Here is a 21,839-nt window from a genome sequence, read left to right on the forward strand (position 1 = left end):
TCCTCTGCAAGAGCAACAGGTGCTCCAAGCTACTGAGCCATCTTTCTTGTCCCTTAAGTTTTATTTTTTGAGCTCACGCTACCCAAACTGCTAAGGCTGGATTTAGGCTTACGATTTTCTTTCCTCAGCCTTCCGAGTGGCTGAGACTGCAGGCTAAACTGACCACCAGCTAAACCGACTCTAACTCCCTTTAAGTGCAGTCTGTCATGCTTGGGCCTTGTATAAAAACTGTTACTAATAAATGCCACCCATGCTTCCATACAGAAAGGTAGAGCTATACGTCAGTGTACACATAGAAATAGAGGCCTTTAGATTTCATTACACTTTCCACTTTTGATCTAATTTTGGTACGGTTTCTGTTTGATTTTTTTTTTTATTGAAAATGGTGCCACATGCAGCCCCTCTGATTTCCTGTTTAACCTGAACTTCTGGTCCTTTTGCCTCTGCTTCCCAAGTACTGGTACGATGCACATGTGCCACCATGCCCAGTTTTGTGCCATGCTGGAAAACAGATCCATGGATTTATGCATGTTGGGTGGCTCTTACAAGTCTACCAGCTGACCTGTGTTCCCAGCTCTCAGGATCTGGCTTCTGCAGAAGTGTTGAAACATGAAGTGGACACAGACACAAAGATACTCACTCCAACCTGAGCTGCAAGTAGAACAAACTGCTGAACCTCCTGAGATCAGTGCCTTGAAGAAGTACCCAGACATTCCCACAGTGACTTCCACCTTACCTTCTTAAAGAGTTATTTTTATGATTTTTAATCATGTGTCTGTGTGTGGGGTGTGTGTGTGTGTGTGTGTGTGTGTGTGTGTGTGTGTGTGTGTGTGTGTGTGTGTAAGTATAAGTACTCCTCTAGGCATGAAGCATTAGATCCCCTGGAGCTGGAGTTACAGGCAGTTGTGAGCCCCACTATGTGGACGCTGTGACATAAACTCAGAGCTATCACTCCAGCCCTCTCATACATTTTCTTGAAAATGGCATCTCTTTAAATTTTTAAAAATCTTTGTTTTATTATTTCTTGTTCTCCTGAGTTCTAAATAAACATTATATTGCCTTCACTAATTTTTTCCTTGCTAACAAAATCATTGCTCCAGTCACACAGCCATGATTTGTTGTAATGGTAAGAGGTTCCAACAGCACAAAAAATACCAGTCCTTGCCAGTGAGGCAGTGACTAGAGAATTTGCCAAAAGCCACTTTGTCTGCTTATGGGATGAAAATAACTGTTCTTCAGAGTTCCCAACACCTGTCTTTGCAGAAGAGAAACACAGTAGTACCCCAACAACTGTTGGTACTAGCCTAAATTCTCTGGAAGAGTAGTACAAATGCTTTCTGCAGGGTTTTTGGCTCTTTCAATGTATTTATATTGTTTCAAATGAAATGTAAAGCACTCACCCTACCATAACTGTGGTAGGTATGATATATACAGAAAGGGATGCATAACCCTGAAGTCAGACCACCTTTGGGGATTTTCATAGTACAATTGCTGAGGAATTTGAACTGTTAATCTTTATTCCTGAAGAAAACTCCCCTGGGAAAAGACTCTTGCTTTGTAGCATTCTGTACCATAACAGATGCTGACTGAGAGAAGATAAATAAATAGGGCAGAAGGAAGAAATCACAGAGAATCCACTTGAAGTTCAATGGTTAGGCTTCATCCTTTATTAGGTAGTGAATAAAAGACAACTTATGCTTAGAACTCCAATTTAAGAGACCATTTAAACAAAAGAGTTTCCGTTGCAAAGTGAGGCAGACGGGGTCCAGGTTTTTCTGAGTGTTCTCATATGGCTGATGAAGAAAATATGGCTGATTTATTTGTTCCCAGCAAACCATTAAAGTTATTAATGCCTTGTGACCCAGGACTCCATGTGACCCACGGGCCCTGACTTCTTGCCGACTGCTTCCTTCACTTTGGTGGACATGGGAGGAAGAGCAAAAGCACATTATGATGCAATTGCATTGGTAGTACCACAAGTGACCTGTCGGGTGGAAGGGCTGAGATGCAGTAAACACAGTGAACAATCAGATAAGAAACTTCAAATCCAACACAATTACAAGTGCTGGTCACATGGTAACAAACTCTGGGTAACTAAGTCCACCTGGCTGAACTAGCCCCATCCGTAGGCAAAAAAAAAAAACAAATAAGTAAAAGAAATGCGCGCTAAACCAGAAGGCGGTACTTAGCAGACTGTAAATGAGAAATCACTATGTAAAATGGCAGATATGTCTGAAAGGTCTTTGTACCAAAGACTGATGGAATGATTGTATTTTCTTACTCTTATTTTCCTTCTGCTTTTCATGTTTGTTTGTTTGTTTGACAATCTTTCTTTTGCTTTCCTCTTTTAAAATGTTTTGGTTGTTTGTTAAGTAACATATATATATATATATATAGCCAGCTGCTTTAAAGATACACATATATGACAAATTCTACAGCTAGACACTGGGAAAGTCCTCAGAAGACCACATTTAACAGTCAGCACCAAGCACACTATGCATGTTCTTTAAATATAAATGACAAGTGCTAGACACCTCTGTCCAGGGACTCCTTAATTCTTTATTCTTCTCTGAAGGGAACTACAATTGAGATAAAAGAAGTTCCGGGAAGGCCACACTCAGTCCATCCCTATAGCTTTAAATAGTCTTTATAAAACCTTTTCAAAAATAATTTTTTTATCTTAATCCTAAGTCACAGAAGGCTGATGTGAACATGTTTTGTTCTTGTTCTCTTGTCGAAAGTCATCATTCTTGAATGCAATTGTCTGCATCCAGCCCCATCATAACCATAGGGGGCAGGTTAGCTTTCTATGGGAAAAAGCATACTGCCTTTATCACAAATTAAAGGCACAGCTATTTCATGCCATTTGTTACCAATGTAATGATAACATGTAACACTGAGTGGTTATAGAATTATCTCATATAGATTTTCTTTTTATAAGTTATTTTCTTAATCTTTCTAACATATATACAATATACATACATACATTCATATATATATATATATATATATATATATATATATATATATATATTCCCCTGATAAATCTTTTTTAAAGATAAAACATCAATTACTTTCAGCTCTGTGGTAAATATCAAAGGCAGTTCTTATCTCACATTGCCACTAGAGAAATGATGGTCTAGGGGACCTTGCTAATATACTTTGTTGATGTCCTATCATTGGTGTGCAATGAACTCAGATTAATTTTTCTTGACAGTACTAGCATTTAAAAGTATGTTAGGGATTTATGTCATGTCAGTAGGAAAAAGATAACAATAAACACAGCCATAGCTCATGCTTATGTCTGTCTTTATACATTCCTATTTAAAGCAAAACCTTTTGCTATGGCTCTACTGGAATGACATGAAGAGTTATTGCAGATGACTGATTTTCTCTGCTTTTGTAGATCTGTGCTCATTTTACATCATCTGAGATTCTGAAGGCTCTTCATTTTTAGAATTTAAAAAGTTATAATGATTTCTTACTACTTGTCCATGACACATGGGATGAATGGTTTTCAGATACATTGCCATTCCAAACACTTCACTTTCTCCAGCAATGCCTGTTCTGAGTGAGAAACTAGTATTTGGTGATGAAGTGTCTTTCTTGGTACCTCTTTACCTCTAAGCATACAGGAGGGGGGTGCTGACCATGTAGGCTTCCAAGATACCATCTGGTATTTGTTTGCTTGTTTATTGATTATAGGTATGAAATAGCTGTTCATTCTACCTTTTGCAATTCTTTAAAACCTAATGGCAAAGATTGAGACACAGCACTATTGTTTGACAAGACATCTACTGTATCTACTTTTGTTTGGATACATACCCAGTAACTGCTGTCATAGCCAGAGGACCAGCAAGGGCACTACTATTCACAGTGTTGCTTTTGTTTTTGTTGCTTTTTTTCTTTTATATATATATATTATTATTATAATCTACAGAGTAAATTATTATATATACATTGGAACCAGTTAATGCCCTTAGACAATGTATAATTAATTGTTTTAGAAAGCAGGAAAGACAATGCAGGGGAAACAGGTGTCCAAAAAAGCACAGTCACAAAGACTTTGGAAGTTCTAGATACCACTATGATTCAGTGCTGGAGATAACTTCTAAAACAATCAGTGTTCAAGAAGGATGCTTTAATTTGGAGAAAATGCCACGCCTTCCCTCCCCTCCCCCAAGTCCCACCCCCACACTTTTTTTTTTAATAATCTTTTCATTTTACTATCAAAAGTCCTGGCTCTTCAGATACACTTTAAACTATAAATAAACACTGCATAGTTCTTTTGTTTGATTTTAGTTTCATGTTGTTGTCTTAAAAATTATTGCAGTACAACACCTCCTGTTCGGAATTCAGTAAGGAGCAAAGAGCACAGGAGTGTGGGTGGTCCGAATGGGTCCAGGAGCTGGCCGCAGGAGGGCTGGAGGAAGTGCAGAGGTCTGGAAGAGGGTGGCTGCTGGAGCAGTTCGAAGACTGAAGGGGGAATTCACTGCCACAGCAGCTGCAGCTGCTGCAGCGGCCAGTGGGTTTGGGAGAATTCTGGGAGCCAGTGGCTTTGAAGGTTCTTTTGAAAATACTAATTTTACCTGCAACGACAAGAAATTTTAAAAGAATCAAGAACAAAAGTTTTAGAGTTTGTAGTTGAAATCCAAAATGGTAGGCCAGCTACAAAGGTAAGTGCTGTTGAAAGATCAAATTCAAGTACAAAGTGTAGAGTTGATCTCTTTGGAAAGGTTGAAGATAACTCCCATTAGCCCACCAAGCATGCTTAAGCATCTTCCAGAGATGAAATCAACCATTTTTTGCATTCTAGTTGTAATTTATACCTTTTTGAAGAAAAGTGCAGAAGAATATTGTGCTAATCTTTGTACACTCAGCAAATGTCGTGCAGCACATAGTTATTTTAAAAATGACATTATTTATACCGCCATGTGTTCTACTCTAGAAAGCATATTGATGTATTGTGAGAGGGCATTTTCTGGACCTATTTCTCCTGACATGTAAATGTCCTATGTAAAACTCGTCATTATACAAAATCTAAACCATACCCTTGAGTTAGTGATTTTATTTTTATTTTTATTTTATTTATTTATTTATTTACTTATTTTTAGTTTTTCGAGACAGAGTTTCTCTGTGTAGTTTTGATGCCTGTCCTGGATCTCGCTCTGTAGACTGGTCTGGCATCGAACTCACAGAGCTCCACCTGGCTCTTCCTCCCGAGGGCTGGGATTAAAGGTGTGTGCCACCACTGCCCAGCTAGTGTTTTTAAAATAACAAACTTTGGAGGATATAACATAACAAATATGCCCAGACAAAATTTAATAACCACTTTAACACAACAATTTAAGGACTTGTTTATCTTTGACATCCTTTCTGAAAGTGTTTGATAACATTAAGACCACATTCTAAGTGTTTGCTCATTCAGTTCAAAAACGTGACTTTTCTCTAGTGCTCAGGGACAAATCTCAGCTTAAATAGATGAGCTGAGGTTAAAGCTGGCAAACACTGGAACAAGTCACATGACTCAGGGTTCCATTGGTGGAGGGCAGGCGGGACCTGAAACTCAACTGTTAATACTTTCTTCAGTATAGTACATCTATCCTACTTAGTAACTGACAGCCTCCACCCCAAATACCTCTAAAGCAGACTGTGGGACATAAAGGACATCAGATTCTCTTTGAAGAAGCAAAGTGTCACTCACCCCCAGTGGATTCGCAGTCTTCTGGAGTTTGTTGTAGGGGCTGTATTTTGGTTTGGGGGGCTTCCCAGCAGCTCTGTCTTTGTGCCTTCTACTGCTAATGTGCTACAGAAAGCAATCAAAATGACAGCTTTAAAAAACACATTTACAACACTTCACAAATATTGTTTTTACCTGGAAGGAAATAATGCTGATTTCATGCAAGATGCACAAAGACAAAAGGAAAAGAGCACTGTACACTTCTGCTTTGAATCCTGAAGCCTTCCACACTATTCATTTTAATATATTTTTAATAAATAGAACAATTTTCTTTCACCTCTGCTTTTGCCTTATCACAGCACACATCTCCAAAAAGTATTTACAGAGGAAAGGATGTCTGCAGGAATTTTATGTGCAAATAAACAAACATGCCCAGACAGGCAGGAATGAATTTCCATACTAATATTTATCCTCATATTTGTGCAGCCAAATGCCAACCCTTTAAATTCTAAAAATAAAAAACTAAGGTGAAAAATATCATCCACCCACAACCCAATATGAGGACTGAACTTTCAGCTGGAAATGTACCACCAGATTCTTTAGAAGGCTATTTGGAGCACAAATGAGTGTCCACTGTTAGCCATTGCATCAGCAGGTGGCTGTAGGAATTCAAAATATCGTACAATAAATACATACAATGAAAGGATGAGAAATAAAGGAAAAGCACAGTATGAAATTAGTTGTAGCATAAAACTACCCAAATAAGTAAAATTAGAATGTTGTATATTGGCCTTTAAAGAAAACTAACAGTTTTGATAGGAAAATTCAGTACAGAAAAGTTCTAATACTCTTTCCCCTCCCAAAGTGCCCACACAAGAAACAGACAAATTCATTGCCAACAATTTCAACAGGCTTTATTTATTAACCACTACATTTTAGTATTCCCTCACAAACTAAAGTTAACACATGCTAAAATAGAAACAGTAAATAAAAGATAAATGGGGTGTCAGTAGATGAATGATGTACTGATGGGTACATAAAGAGGTGGTTGGATGGACTGGTGAATGAATAGGTGAATAGATGACTGGAAATGATAGGCAGATGAGTGGGTGGATGAATGGACTGATGGATAAGTGGATGGGTGGTTACTTAAATGAATGTGTAGATTGATGAGTGGTTATATGGATGGTTTTCCAGGTAGATGGATGGGTAGATGAATTATGGATGAGTGAGTGGGTGGATGGGAAGGTGGATGGATGGAAAAGAAAGACATGAGAAGACCAGGAACATACACAGGCTGATCACAGGTTGTCCCCTCTGGTTTTCAGTTTTATGGTACCTGTTTGAGTTGTGTTTCCGAGTTGACATGCACATCACATATTTCACAGTGAAATGTTTTGTTTTGGAGGCCTGTGTTTCCCTTATTAACAGGTCCTTTACCCTTCATTCCTGCCCGAGGAAAGGCCTTGATAGTCCCACTTCCATTTCGGGCTTCTAGCATTGTTTTGTGCTTAGTACCTATCAGGAATATTTGGAAAAAACAAAAGAAGAGAAAAATATTGTATTAATGATAGCCTTCAAATGGAACACCAAACTTGAAGCTGTACTGAAATACATCCCAGACACAGTAGATTGCAAAAAGGAACATTTGTTTTATATGATGATATTAAATTATTAACGTTTTAAAATGCTTGATACCACATAAAAGCATTATTTGTATGTAAAGTCAGGCCTGGGGCAAAATTCAATGGGTGTGATTTTGTCCCATTTGCTCTTGATTCTAAACTGGCATAAATGATAGCTGAGGAGGAGTGACCTGTTTGCTGAAGGTACGGTTGGAGGTGGTGTGTGCCAAATGTAATCAGGTTAGTCACGGTGGTCTTACAGCCATGGCACTAATACCTACTTCTAAATAGAAGGCAAGCAAGCTTTCCTGTCCCCGCATTTTAGGCTCGAATAAGAAGACTTATAGTAAATATGACTTTAATTTTTTAATTTTATTTTTGGTTGTGAGCCTAGCATTTAATGGCTGAGTCATCTCTTCAGCCCTTTTTTAATTTTTGAATCCAGAAGAAGATGTTAGATCCTCTGGAGCTGGACTTATAGGCAGTTGTGCATCCCATGACATGGGTACTGAGAACAGATGGTGTCCTCTGCAAGAGCAAAAAGCAGTTTTAACCCCTGAGCAGTCTTTTTAGCCTGTCAAATAAAGATGTGTAAGGATAGTGATGGATTATAATTTCAAATGTAAACAAGTGACCAAGAAGAGAAGTTATTTAAAGGGTAGGCACCCATGCTGAAAATATTTTTTTTAATATTAAACTACTAATCTATGTATGGGCTATCTCACATAATTAATGTAACTTTATGTAACTACCATTAACATTTGTTTTCTGGGATCACCATTGTTATATATAGTTTATATTTGCAATTTCCCCTCAAAAATTGCTTAAATTATTCCATGTTTTTCTAGCTAATAAATTTTCTTTATTTTACCCCCATGATGATATGCTTTTGCTATGGAATTTTCTTTATGCTGTTTTAATTTTTAAATTTCCTTTTTTGTAGCTCAGCCTTTCTACCTGTATTTAAAACATTGTTGGTCAGTTCTACAGATATAGAAAAGGTGTTTCTGAGTCACATGTACAGAACTCTTGAATATTCATAAGAAAACAATGTTGTGAGTATGATACAGATTACATCATGCTAAACAAGAGATAAATCCAGAAAAGACCTTCATTGTCACATTTTCCTCATTCAAAAAGAGGATTACTTCACCAGGTCCAAATAAAAAGTCCTACAACAAAGGCTGCTCACAATGATGATGACTATTCTTAGTGCACAGCTATTAAAACGCTCTCGTACTAAGGAAAAGAATTAGCACCCTGCAGGAGGAGGGGATACACAGAGGCTTGAGCCACAGTCTCACAGTGCTCGCTAGGTTGCCTCATTGCTTGTTTTTGGTGATCACCCTTGCACCTAGGAAGCAAATGAGACAAATGTGGATGGCTATCTGAACAGATGATTTTCCAAATATTTCAGACAAAATGGGAAGCACTTATAAGGCCATTTTGGCTAAGGAAGGTGTAAGGTGTAGGCCAGTTCTCATTCTGATTTTCATGAGGGACCTCTTATTCAGCTTAGCTTCAAATCATTTGTGACTTGTACCTAATATGTAGAACACACACACACACACACACACACACACACACACAGATGAAATCTAAAAATGGAGCAAAGATGGTATAATAGGGGCCTCAACTAAGTGGTTGACTCTCTGGCTACCATTTATCCTCAAATATGGACAAATTTTTGTGCAACGTGACCTTATGCACACAGTTGCAGAATGTCAGTTATTATAAATAGCTACTGTGTAGTCTTTATGAGATTTTCAAAGTATGAACAAGCTGTGAAGATAGCTGTATTTTCTCTAAATGTGGCTAAACTTCAGGGAAAAAGTATACTCTTAATTTTAAAGCATTTATACATTTGAGAGAGAAAGTGTGCATTAATAATATAAACATCACAGCTATTAAAATGACCTTTCTTGACTATTCAATGCATTTCAGAGGCTATGCTAAAATTTCTCCTGCTCACTGCCACCCTAAGAGTTCAGTGCTATTATTATCCCTTCTCTGGAGATGACAAGACAGGTGCTGAAAGGTCAGGTGACGTGCATGTGGTCATAAAGCAAACACCATTGGAAATCCTAGTAACAGAAAATGAATTTCTAGCTACGTGTCCAAATACCAAGGACTCCTAAACCATTAGGGCACAGTCATATACAAGTCTTTCTTTAGTACACCATTCTACACGGCAATAGCCTTTGGAAAAGATGGATTTTACTTCAAGTCTTTTGAATGTCTCCACCCTATGTTGTTGCCCACAATTCATGTCCTTTTCCACTTAGCAGAGCTTCATGAATCCTGACATCTGAAAAGTGTGTCTCTGGCAAGTGATACCATTTCTGTTTTCAGCATCCTGTGCGCATTTTTGCAAAACTGAGACCTGCTTCCATGACTGGTCAGCAGGGCATTGCAAACTTGCTTCTGCCTTTGACTTCTCCCCTTCTGAGGAAAGGAACCTTTGGAAGCCAGGTAGACTGCCACCTTTATAAAGCTGACACTGACAATGCTCTCCATTCGAAGTTCCATGTCTTCTGAAAGGAGAAACCTCAGCTTAAACTCAGAAGTCATAAGGCTTTCAGAACCCCCGTGCCTGTTTGCTGCTTGTTTAGTTTGATATACTTTGGGCAAGCCAAATACTGTTCCAAAATGGAAAGGGGCTTGTCATCCTTGTCTCTGTCATCTTTAGGACATCTTTCTCTTTGTCCTCCTCCTCTTCTTTTTCCTGCAAGTCCTTCATCTCTTCTTCCTCTTCCAACTCCTCCCTTCTTTCCCTTACTCCTCCTTCCTCTGTGGTGCCAGGAAGTGAACCCACAGCCTCACACATACCAAGGAAGGACCCTCCTGCAGAGCTCTACCCCAGACCTATGACTTTCTTTCTTTTTCTGCTCTGCAAGTTGGGTGTTTGTATGGAGGAAAGGTTAATGAGATGGGAAACTAAAAACCAAGTTAATAAATAAAACCTTCAATTGTAAATAATTTGTTAAAAAATCAGAAAATATTTTTAAAAGAAACCAAACATAGTTCTACCAACTAGAATTTATCAAAATGTGAAAAATGGTTTCTATGTGCCAGTCTTTTATTTTCTATTTGAATTTATTTAAGATTTGTGCACGTATGTGCCATGGAACACTGTGGTGGTCAGAGGACAATTTTGTGGAGTCTGTTCTTTCCTCTCACCTTTATATATGGATTGAACTCAGATTGCCAGGCTGGTGTGGCAAGGCCTTTACTTTACCTAATGAGCCATCTCCCATCCTCTTATTTATATGTGAAATTTTAAAAGCTTGAAAAACTTATCTAAAGTGATAGTGCATTAAAAATTCTTATGGAATCATATATTCTTTTATAAATTCACATGATTTTTAATGACAGCACAATGGATAATCACTAATCTAATACTAGGAATTAGAATTACTTCTTTTTTCTTTAAATAATTAGGTTATAATAAGCATCATGCTCATTAAATTTTTATGACAAATCTGATAGTTTCTTTCATAAAGATTTTCATAAGTGGTACTATAAGAAGAAAGAATCTGAGTATTTTTAAATGTCTTGATCCAAACTTTGTTAGCATTACTAAGGTAGTTCCAGAGGGAAAATCTATCTTGCTACAATCTATCTTGGTATAGTCTGCAATTTTCCCATTTATAAATAATTACAATGCCTTAAATTTAATCCCTTAATGCCCATTTACACTCCTATGTTTAGCACTATGTAACTACAATCTTAATGCTTCATGGAACTGCCAATAGTCATCTATCTGCCTTCTCACTTGGGCTGTGGATAAGCATTAGTTTACTAGCTTAAAGTGATCCACACAAACAACAAAGTACCAGGTGCTATTCTAGTGTGTTTGTTTATACTGTTCATTATGTACTGTCTTCTGTGTACTAAAGAAGGAAAGTACTTAAATCTGCATATCCAGAATGAATGCTGAGCATCACAAGCCCAACTACTCTTCTTTAAGACCTTTAACTATAAAATAGTCTTTGGTCACCCAGACCCCCATATAGAATGCATCTTCCATGTTAATTACATTTTTATTTTGTCTCTGGGAGAAATTAAACAATATATTCACAAACATCAAGCATCTAGAATGAGATTCATAGTGTCAGAGGGCCAACCAATGCCACAAGGGATTAAAAATTGCAGTACTTCTGACCTTCTAGCAGAAGGCACCTGCTCCAACAGAGATCATGCCAGCACCCAGATCCCCAGGTAACTCCTAGACCCTTGGATCTACAGCAATTCCCGAGAACCCTCCCATCCTAACCTCAACAGCTCCTCCTCTCCTCACCACCCTATCCTGCCCACACCTCTAAGGCTGCCAGATCTCTAGCCCCCAACTCAGGCAGAACCCTCCTGCTGGACCAGAGGCCACTCCTGTCATCAGAAGTCCAGCCTCCAACTTGGGCAGAGACCCTCTACTCAAGCACAGGCTTGAAGACATTCTGGCAAGAAGACAAGAGAGGAAATCCAAATCAAGGAACAAAACATGAATCCAACAAAGACAAACTCAGAAATCATCACCTATACCTATAATCGCCCCAAACCTAGATACCTAAATGCCAGTGTTAGAAGACAGTCAACAACATCCTGGGCAATATATTACCACCAGACTTCATCCATCCTAATACAGGAAGCACTGAAGATTCCAACACAGTTAGAGCACAAAAAAGGACCATAAAATCAACTTTACAAAGATGATAGATGCCCTTAAAGAGGAACACCACAAATTTCCTAAAGAAATCCAGGAAAACACAAACAATTGGAGGGAATGAATGAATCCCTTAAAGATAGCCAAGAAAAACAAACAGTTGATGGAAAAGAATTCAACTGTTCAAGATCTGAAAGTGGAAACAGAAGTCATAAAGAAAACACAAACTGAGGGAATTCTAGAAAGGGAAAGTCTAGGTAAGTGAACAGGAACTACAGACACAAATATCACCAACAGGATACAAGAGATGAAAGAGAGAATCTTAGGTGTTGAAGATACAACAGAAAAATAGATAAATCAGTCAAAGAAAATGTGAAATCTAAAAATTCCTTTACACAACACATCCAGAAAATCTGGGACACTATGAAAGAACCAAATCTAAAAATAATAGGAATAGAAGAAGGAGAAGAATCCCAGAACAAAGGCCCAGAAAATATTTTTAACAAAATCATAGAAGAAAATTTTCCTAACCTAAAGAATGACATGCCTATAAAGGTAAAAGAAGCTTACAGAAAATCATATGGATTAAAAGAGAAAAGAAAGTGCCCTCCCCACATAATAATCAAAACACTAAACATTCAGAACAAAGAAAGAATATTAAAAGCTGGAAAGGAAAAAGGCCAAGTAATGTATAAAGGGAGACCTATTAGAATTACACCAGACTTCTCAATGGAGACTAAAAAAGTCAGAAGGGTCTGGACAGATGTCTTGCAGATACTAAGATACCACAGATGCCAGCCCAGACTATTATACCCAGAAAAACTTTCAATCATTACAATGGAGAAAACAAGATATTCCATGATAAAACCAAATTTAAACAATATCCACAAACCTAGTCTAACAGAAGGTACTAGAAGGAAAACTCCAACCTAAGGAGATTAACTACACCCACAAAAACACAGGCAATAAATAATCTCACATCAGCAATACCCTAAGAACAGAAAGAGAGAGAGAGAGAGAGAGAGAGAGAGAGAGAGAGAGAGAGAGAGAGAGAGAGAGAGAGAACCACCACCCAAAACAACAAAATAACTGGAATTAACAATCATTTGTAATTGATATTTCTTAATAACAATAGACTCAATTTCCCAATTAAAAAAATCTCAGACTGAAAGAATGGATGGGAAAATAGGATTGATCCTTCTGCTACATAAAAAAAGAACATCTCTGCAACAAAGATAGACATTACTTCAGAGTAAAGGTTTGGAATATGATTTCCAAGCATGTGGACCTAAGAAACAAGCTGATGTAGCCATTCAAATATCTAACAAAATAGACTTCAAACCAAGTTAATCAAAAGACACAGAGGACACTTCATACTCATCAACGAAAAAGTTAACTAAGATAATTTTTTTTCAGTTTTTACCATCTATGCTCCAAAAACAAAGGCACCCCTGTTTATAAAGGAAACACTACTAAAGTTTAAATCACACACTGACCCTCAAGTAATGATAGTGGGAGACTTCAATACCCTACTCTCACCAATGGACAGGTAGGTCATCCAGACAAAAACTAAATAGAGAAGTACTGGAGCTAACAGACACTATTAACCAAATGGACATAACAGATTTCTACAGAACATTTCACCCAAACAAAAAGAATACTCTTTCTTCTCAATGCCTCATGGAACATTCTCCAGAACTGATATAATATATCACAAAACAAGTCTCAAAAGATACAAGAAGACTACTCTGTCAAAGAACAAAATAAAGAAAGAAATTAAAGACTTCCTAGAATTTAATGAAAATGGATGAACAACATAACCAAATGTATGGAACACAATGAAAGTGGTGCTAAGGGGAATGTTCATAGCACTAAGTGCCTACATAGAGAAATAGAAGAGATCTCATACTAGCAACTTAACAGCACACCTGAAAACTCTGGAACAAAAAGCAAACACACCCAATAGGAGTAGACAGCAGGAAGTACTCAAACTGAAGGCTGAAATAAATAAAATAAGAATAAGGAGAACAATACAAAGAATCAGTGAAACAAAGAGTTGGTTCTTCAAGAAAATTGACAAGATAGATAAACCCTTATTCAAACTAACTAAATAATAGAGGGAAAATATCCAAATTAACACAATCAGAAATGAAAAGGGGATATAACAACAGCCACCGAGAAAATACAAAGAATCATTATGTCATACTTCAAAAGCCTACAACCCATAAAACCCATAAAATTGGAAAACCTAAAAGAAATGAACAACTTTTCTTGATAGATACCACTTACCAAAGTTGAATTAAGATCAATAAACAATTTAAATAGTCCTATAACCGCCAAGGAAATAGAAACAGTCATTAAAAGGCTTCCAACCAAAAAAGCCCAGGGCCAGACAGTTTTTGCACAGAATTCTACCAGATTTTCAAAGGCAAGATAACATCAATACTCCTCATATTACTCCACAACAAACAGAAGAAATATTGCCAAATTGATTTTATAAAGCTACAGTCATCCTCATACCCAAACCACAAAATGGCTCAACAAAGAAAGAGAATAACAAACCAAGTTCCCTCGTGAACATTGATGCAGATATAATCAACAAAATACCCACAAACTGAATCAAAGAGCATATCAAAAAGAGCATCCACCGTGATCAAATGGGCTTCATCCCAGAGTTGCAGGGATTGCTCAACAAATCTGTCAATATAATCCACTATATAAATAATTTGAAAGAAAAAAAACCCACATGATCATCTCATTAGCTGCTGAAAAGGCCTTTGACAAAATCCAACACCCCTTCAGGATAAGAGTCCTGGACAGATCAGGGATACAGGGACATTCATAAACATAATAAAAGTAATTTATAACCAGCCTATAGTCAAAAATGAAAATAAATAGAAACTCAAAGCAATTCCACTAAAATCAGGAACAAGAAAAGGCTGTCTACTCTCTCCATATCTATTCAATATGTATTTGAGATTCTAGCTACAGTAATAAGACAGCTAAAGCAGATCAAAGTGATATAAATTGGAAAGGAAAAAGTTAAAGGATTGCTATTTGCAGATAATATAATAGTAAACATAAACAACCCAAAAAATTCTACCAGAGAATTCCTACAACTGTTATACACCTTCAGTGAAGTGGCTTGATACAAGATTAAATCAGAAAAAAATTAGTAGCCCTCCTATATACAAATGACAAACTGATTGAGAAAGAAATCAGGGAAACAAAATCCATCACAATAGCCACAAAAAGTATAAAAGAAATTGGAATATCTCTAATCAAGCAAGTGAAATACCTGTAGGACAATAACTTCAAGTCTTTGAAGAAGGAAACTGAAGAAGATGGAAAGATCTCTCATGTTCATGTATAGGCAGGATTAACATAGTAAAAATGGCCATCCTGCCAAAATCAATCTACAGATTGAACACAGTCCCCATCACAATTCCTACACAATTCTTTACAGACTGTGAAAGAACAATACTCAACTTCACATAGAAAAACAAACAAAAACCCAAGGTAGCCAAAACAATTCTGTGCAATAAAATATATATATCTGAGGGTATCACCATTCCTGATGCCAAGCTCTACTATAGAGCTACAGTAATAAAAACCTCATGCTATTGACATAGAAACAAACAGGTTCAATGGAATTGAACTGAAGACACAGATGTAAATCCACCCACCTATGGATAGCTGATTTTTGACAAAGGAGACAAGATTATGCAGTGAAAAAAAATGGTGCTGGTCTAACTGCTTGTCGGCTTAGGAAAGACTACAACTTGATATTTATCTATCACCCTGCACAACCTGGACAAAACTTAAGTCTAAGTGGATCAAAGACCTCAAGATAATTCAAGTACACTGAACCTGATAGAAGAAATTGGGAAATAGCTTGAATGTTTGGCACAGGAGACAACTTCCTAAGCAGAATACCAATAGTGTACACACTAAGATCAATAATAAATAGGACCTCATAAAACTGAAAACCTTCTGTAAGGCAAAAGACACTATCAACAGGACAAAATGGCAGCCTACAGAACAGGAAAAGATTTCCATCAACCACACATCTGACAGAGGGCTAATATCTGAAATATATAAAGAACTCAAGATACTAGAAATCAGCAAACCAAAAACCCAATTACAAGATTTCAACAGAGGAATTTCAAATGGCCAAGAAACACTTAAAGAAATATTAAATATCTAAAACCATCAGGGAAATACAAGTCAAAGCTACTTTGAAAGTCCATCTTACACCTGTCAGGATGGCTAAGATAAAAAAAAAAACCCACAAGTGAGAGCTCATGCTGGGTAGGATGTGGAGCAAGGGGAACAATCCTCCATTTCTGTTGAGAGTGCACAGCCCCTATGGAAGTCAATATGGATATTCCTCAGAAAATTGGGCATCAATCTACCTCAAAATCCAATTTTACCATCTTGGATGATACACCCATCCCAACATAAGGACACTTGCTTAATCATGTGAATTATAGCTTTATTTGTAAGAGCCAGAAACTAGAAACAACCTAGATATCTCTCAACCAAAGAATGGATAAAGAAAATGCAGTACATTTACACAATGGAGCATTACTGAGTTGTTAAAAAAAATACCATCATGAAATTTAAAGGCAAAGGAATGGAACTAGAGAAAATTATTCTGAGTGAGTTAACCCAGACCCAAAAGACAAACATTGCATGTACTCACTTATAAGTTTAGCTATAAAGGAAAAGATAATCATGATACTATCCACAGACCCTGAGAGCCTAAGTAACAAGGAGGCCCAAGTGGGGAATGCATGGATCTTGCTAGGAAGGGGAAATACAATAATTTTGTGGGTAAACTAGGGACAGGTAGGGATGGCAACAGGATGGATTAGGTGGGGGTGTGGAGGAAGAGAGTACTGAGAGAGATGACTGGAATTGGGGAACATTTCAGAGGTGAAGTAGGAACCTAGTGCAATGGAAACTACCAGGAATCAATGAAGGTGACCCTAGCAAGACTCCTAGTAAAGGGGGATATGGAACCTGAACCAACCTTCTTCCCAAACCAGGCAAGGCTTCCTTTAGAAGAGTTGAGACATCAACCAAGCCACAAAACCTCCTACCTACAATTATTTCTGCCTGCAAAATGTGCTGGGATAAAGGTAGTGCAGAACTTGTAGGAGTGGCCATCCATTAAAGAGTCCAAATTGAAACCCATGCCACAAAAGAGAATCCATGCCTGACACTTCTTGCAAAGCCAGGAACCAGGATTTGGATAACCTAGAGACCAAGGATAGAACCAAACACGATGAGCATAGAAAACAGTCAGTCCATGAAATGATTCCAAATGATACTCTGCTATACTTGTAGACCAGAACCTAGTATAATTGTCATCAGAGAGGCTTCATCCAATAACTGATGGAAGTAGATGCAGAGATCCAAAGCCAACCAATAGCCAGAGCTTGGGGAATCCTGCACAATAGGGTGAGGAAGGATTGTAGTAGCCAGAAGGATTAAGACACCACAATAAAAACAGTACACAGAATCAACTAACCAGGACTCATAGAGGCTCAAAGAGCCTCACCAAACAATCAGGGAGCCTGTAGGGATCTGACTTATGCCCTCTGTATATGTGTTATGGTTGTGTAGCTTCGTGGTCCTGTAGGACTCCTACCATTGAGAGCATGGGCTTTCTCTGACTCTTTTGCCTGCTTTGGGGACACTTTTCCACCAACTGGGCTGCCTCATTCAGCCTTAACATAGGAAGATGTGCCTGGTTTTATTATAACTTGATATGCTATGTTCGGTTGATATCCCTGGGAGGACTTCCCTTTTCCTAAGGGAAAGGAGGAAGAGTGGATCTAGAAGAGAGGGGACTGGAAAGTGGGGGGGGGGGGCAGGCTGTGAGGAGAGGAGAGATGGAAACCACACTCAGGAATCGATATGAGAGAATAAATTTTTCGAAATGGTAGTCCTGTTAGTTCCCCATTTTCCCCAGGAACAAACATAAGCTCCAATTTGGTAAGAGCTGAGACAAGTAAAAGACAATGTGTCAAATAGAGACAACGGGACATTTTTCTTTACACCACAACAAACCTAGCAGAAAAAGAAAGACAGCTATGGCAATAGAATGTCAGGGGTGAGGGTGAGGCAGAGTTATAACACAAAGTGCACAATCAGCCAAGGGTCCAAGAAACCTCAGGAAACTCTGTGCAGGCTGAAGGTACCAGTGGTCAGGTGTGAGGGGAAAAACATGAAATGAGGGAACACTTATAATCCAGTAAGCAGATAAACAACAGACATCCATTCTTTTACTCAGAATACCCTAGGACTCTGACCATAGATTACCAAGAGATTTTCCCATGAAAAACCCTGTGACTAACCCAACTCATGAAGAAGAGACCCTGTACGAATAGGACCTGACCCCATGCTCTCCTATTCCTTCTTTAACTCTACTAGACAGTCAATAGACAAATGAGCAGTACACTTCCATAATGTAATGAGAGATGCTTAGGAATTTACAAAAGTAGTGCTTTTTATTAATTTCAACATAAACTGGTGTGGTAGTTCAAATAAGAATGGCTTCCATAGGCTCATATATTTGAATGTTTGGCCATCGGGGAGTGGCACTACTTGAGAGGAATTATTAAATGTGTGGCCATTTCAGAGAAAATATGTCACTGGAGGTAAGCTTTGGTCTTTCAAATGTCCAAACAAGTCCTTTCCCCCACTCCTTCTCTCCTTCTCTCTCTCTCTCTCTCTCTCTCTCTCTCTCTCTCTCTCTCTCTCTCTCTCTCTCTCTCCCTACCTATGGATTCAGATATAGAACTCTCAGCTATGATGTCTGACTGTGTGCCACCATGCTTCCTGCCATGATGACAATATACTAAATCTCTGAAACTGTAAGCAAGCCCCAATTAAATGTTTTCTTTTATAAAGTTTGCTGTAGTCATAGTCGTAGTGTCTCTTCAAAGAATTGGACACTGACTAAGACAATTAGTTTGATTTTTTTAATTCATTTTTATTTTCCATTTATTTTTTCAGACAGGGTCTCACTATGAAAGGTAGCTGTGGTTGGCAATGAACTTATACTTCTTCTACTTTAGTCCTCTAAATACTATGACTATGGGCATATAGCATTTCACCTAGGGTCTTTTTAACGTTGTTGGTAAGTTACATATATTTTATAGCAAACTTCAGAAACTCAAAAAGTCCAATACCCAACACAAAACACACTGTTGTGGGTAAATTTTGAGGACTGTTCTAAGTCAATGACCTCCCTGTTTGTGTATATTCTTATTCACATGGGTTTATATGAATTATACATGTTGGTTTTCCCAGTGGCCAGAAGAAGGCAGTATATCCCTTGGAACCAGAGTTAAGCCCTATGTAGGTGTTTGGAATGGAACCCAGGTCCTCTGTAAGAGGAGCAGGTGCTCTTAACCAGTGGACCACTAAAACGTCTCTCTATTTATTGTCAAATTCAAGCTGCAGAGCAAAGGGCTTGAATAATAATAATCTGTGACCACTGACCATGCCTAAGTAACTTAAGTGAGATTTTCAGGAGAATTAAGTCTCTACATATTTTTGGCCTACTCTAGCCCAGGGCTTCTTGAAAGCAGAGGCCAGATCTTGCTCATAGCTACACTATCAGTATTTAACTCATAGTAGATAAATCAATGAGTACTAGTTGAGGTATTAAACACCAATTTAGATAAAGCTGAAAGTATTAATTTTGCCATGTCAAAAGAGTTCTGCTTTCAGACTGTTGATGCAAAGACCCCATAGTCCTCCTCTGTCAAGTGTGCTAAGTTTCTTTAGGCCTTTGGGTCCTAAGTAATAAAAAAAAGAAAGCAATGCTAGTCTTCACTTGCATGTTCTATTTATAATATATCCCATTTTAAGGATTACTGTGAGTATTCCATGTGCCCAATAACTTTTAGGCAACTTTTTCTTTCTATTCTTTTAGTTTACTTTTGTTAACATAAAAGGAAAAATCTCTAGGTATTTTAAGAATCACTAAATTTTTCAAGTGTCTTAAAACTTTGTAAAATCTGCCCTCTGATAGCAGTATTTTGTGTGCATTAAAACTCAGAGAAGGCTAGAACAAACTCTACCTGGGGTTAGAGAAACCAGAGTTGATGCTTCATGTAATTATGTAACAAATCTGCTCAAATTAGTCATCAGCTTTGGTGACAAACCATTTCAAAGGTTTCTCTTTTCAAGTATGTAGAGGAAAACAAAAATTAAAATTAGTAGAACTAAAATATTCAAGAGGACTTTCTTTTTAAAAGGCTTCTATAAATTTGGTGTATGTCTCATGCAAGTTTAAAGGGGCTTTCTGCTCACTTGGAAGAACTGTGTCCTCATGGCCTGTGGGTTTACTAATCAGCTCCAGAGTGATTCTAAATATGGCAAAGCAGGAATGCTTGTTCCAATCCTGTTTTCAATGGAATGGAATATGAATTAAGTTCAATGTCAAATGGTGACATCTTTGCAAAAGGGATGCAGAGAAGCAACTGAAATAGCTTCACCAATCCCCAGATGTGTGCCAGTAACTGTGTTTATGCAAACACTAATCCTACAATATCTGACTCTCAAAAGGTGTCATTTTGTCAAATAATGTCATTAAAGACTGAAAAGTAAGAGACATAGATCAAAGAAGACAGTTTTCCAGCCTGTATTCTCACAAGGAGACTATCTGTGTATTTGACAATAAATATTAAATTACTTCTAACTCATTCTACTAGGCTGTAATTGGACAGTATTTGATAAAAATCCTTATTACCCAAATTTGCTTGTATAATTTGTTTGGATTAGGAATATATTTCTAAGTATTAGAAATATAGCAGAAACCATTATGAAAGTTCATTAACTTTTCTCTGGCAGCCCATAGACACAGAGTTAACACTCAGTATTGTGGACACTATTTTGACTTTATACATAATCTCTTCTCATTGGGAAAAAATAGACAATTATCATTTGGATAAAGAAAAAACATCCTGTTCCCACTGCAGCTTAGCTGCTTCTGAAGAGAGCTGTTCTTCAAACCTACACCTAGTTCCAAAAGTAACATGAGAGGTTTTCTTATGTTCTTCAGCAAGGCAGAGGGACAGTAGAGAGACCCAAGGTAAACAGGACTTTCTCTAAGTGCATTAAAAAATATTTCAGAAAAAAATCAAAACAAAACACCACATCATTAAATGGACTAGCTGAACTTAGCAATCTTTATTCACCTAGCACTATAAACCAGCAGCTCTAAAAACATCAATGAAGGACTATATACAATCCTACTCCCCTATATTTGAAACAATAGATGCAGTTACTATGGGAGGAGGAGAATGTGGCCACTGCTTATCTTACAGTAGGCATAAACTTGGGCTTCAGACACACAAACCCAGTTACAGGATTTTGTTTCATCACTAACCTCCTAACAGTACTTAAAGCTGTGCATAGTGGAGGTATGGCTTACGACCCTCCACTACTACATCCTTTTGGAAATTACACAGTAGATGATAAGTAAGAAATGGCAGCACAATGGTTATAAAGACAAGAAAGCAGAATTAGAGTCAGGTCACTTCTGAATTATGTCATTCTTTCTCTGAAATCCAAGGGGAGATGGTGACATACAAAATGAAGACTTCTAAAGCCGCAGCATCTGACTGGGCTATATTTCCTGCCCAAGTTAAAGTTCGACTTTAAGATTTATTTTATTCTGATAACTAACCTACAACCCATAAACCTAGGGAGTTTACGTATGGAAGAAGGAACTGCGACACACATGGATCTCCCTGGAATGGGGAAATAGAATAGATTTTAGGGGTGGACTGGGGTGGTTGAGGACAAGAATGAGAAGATCAGGTTGGGGGTGAGGAAAGATAGAGTTGAGGGA

General features: G+C 37.7%; 1 protein-coding gene across 5 annotated transcripts in view; it reads right to left on the reverse strand.

Annotated features, from left to right (window-relative positions):
- Positions 1-1,638: 1,638 nt before the first annotated feature.
- Znf385d (zinc finger protein 385D) overlaps positions 1,639-21,839 on the reverse strand; it is a 957,149-nt gene continuing 936,948 nt past the window's right edge. For all 5 annotated transcript variants that reach the window (XM_052734022.1, XM_052734021.1, XM_052734024.1 and 2 more), the window contains 3 exons: positions 7,020-7,198; positions 5,705-5,806; positions 1,639-4,589 (listed from right to left, as the gene is read on the reverse strand). In XM_052734022.1, the coding sequence (XP_052589982.1) occupies positions 4,356-4,589; positions 5,705-5,806; positions 7,020-7,198 (515 nt within the window). In that variant the 3' untranslated portion in view covers positions 1,639-4,355. The remainder of the gene's footprint in view (positions 4,590-5,704; positions 5,807-7,019; positions 7,199-21,839) is intronic.

Source organism: Peromyscus californicus, unplaced genomic scaffold (assembly GCF_007827085.1).
Source record: "Peromyscus californicus insignis strain IS unplaced genomic scaffold, ASM782708v3 Scaffold_12__1_contigs__length_115047231, whole genome shotgun sequence".
In the NCBI taxonomy this organism is placed as follows: Eukaryota; Metazoa; Chordata; class Mammalia; order Rodentia; family Cricetidae; genus Peromyscus; species Peromyscus californicus.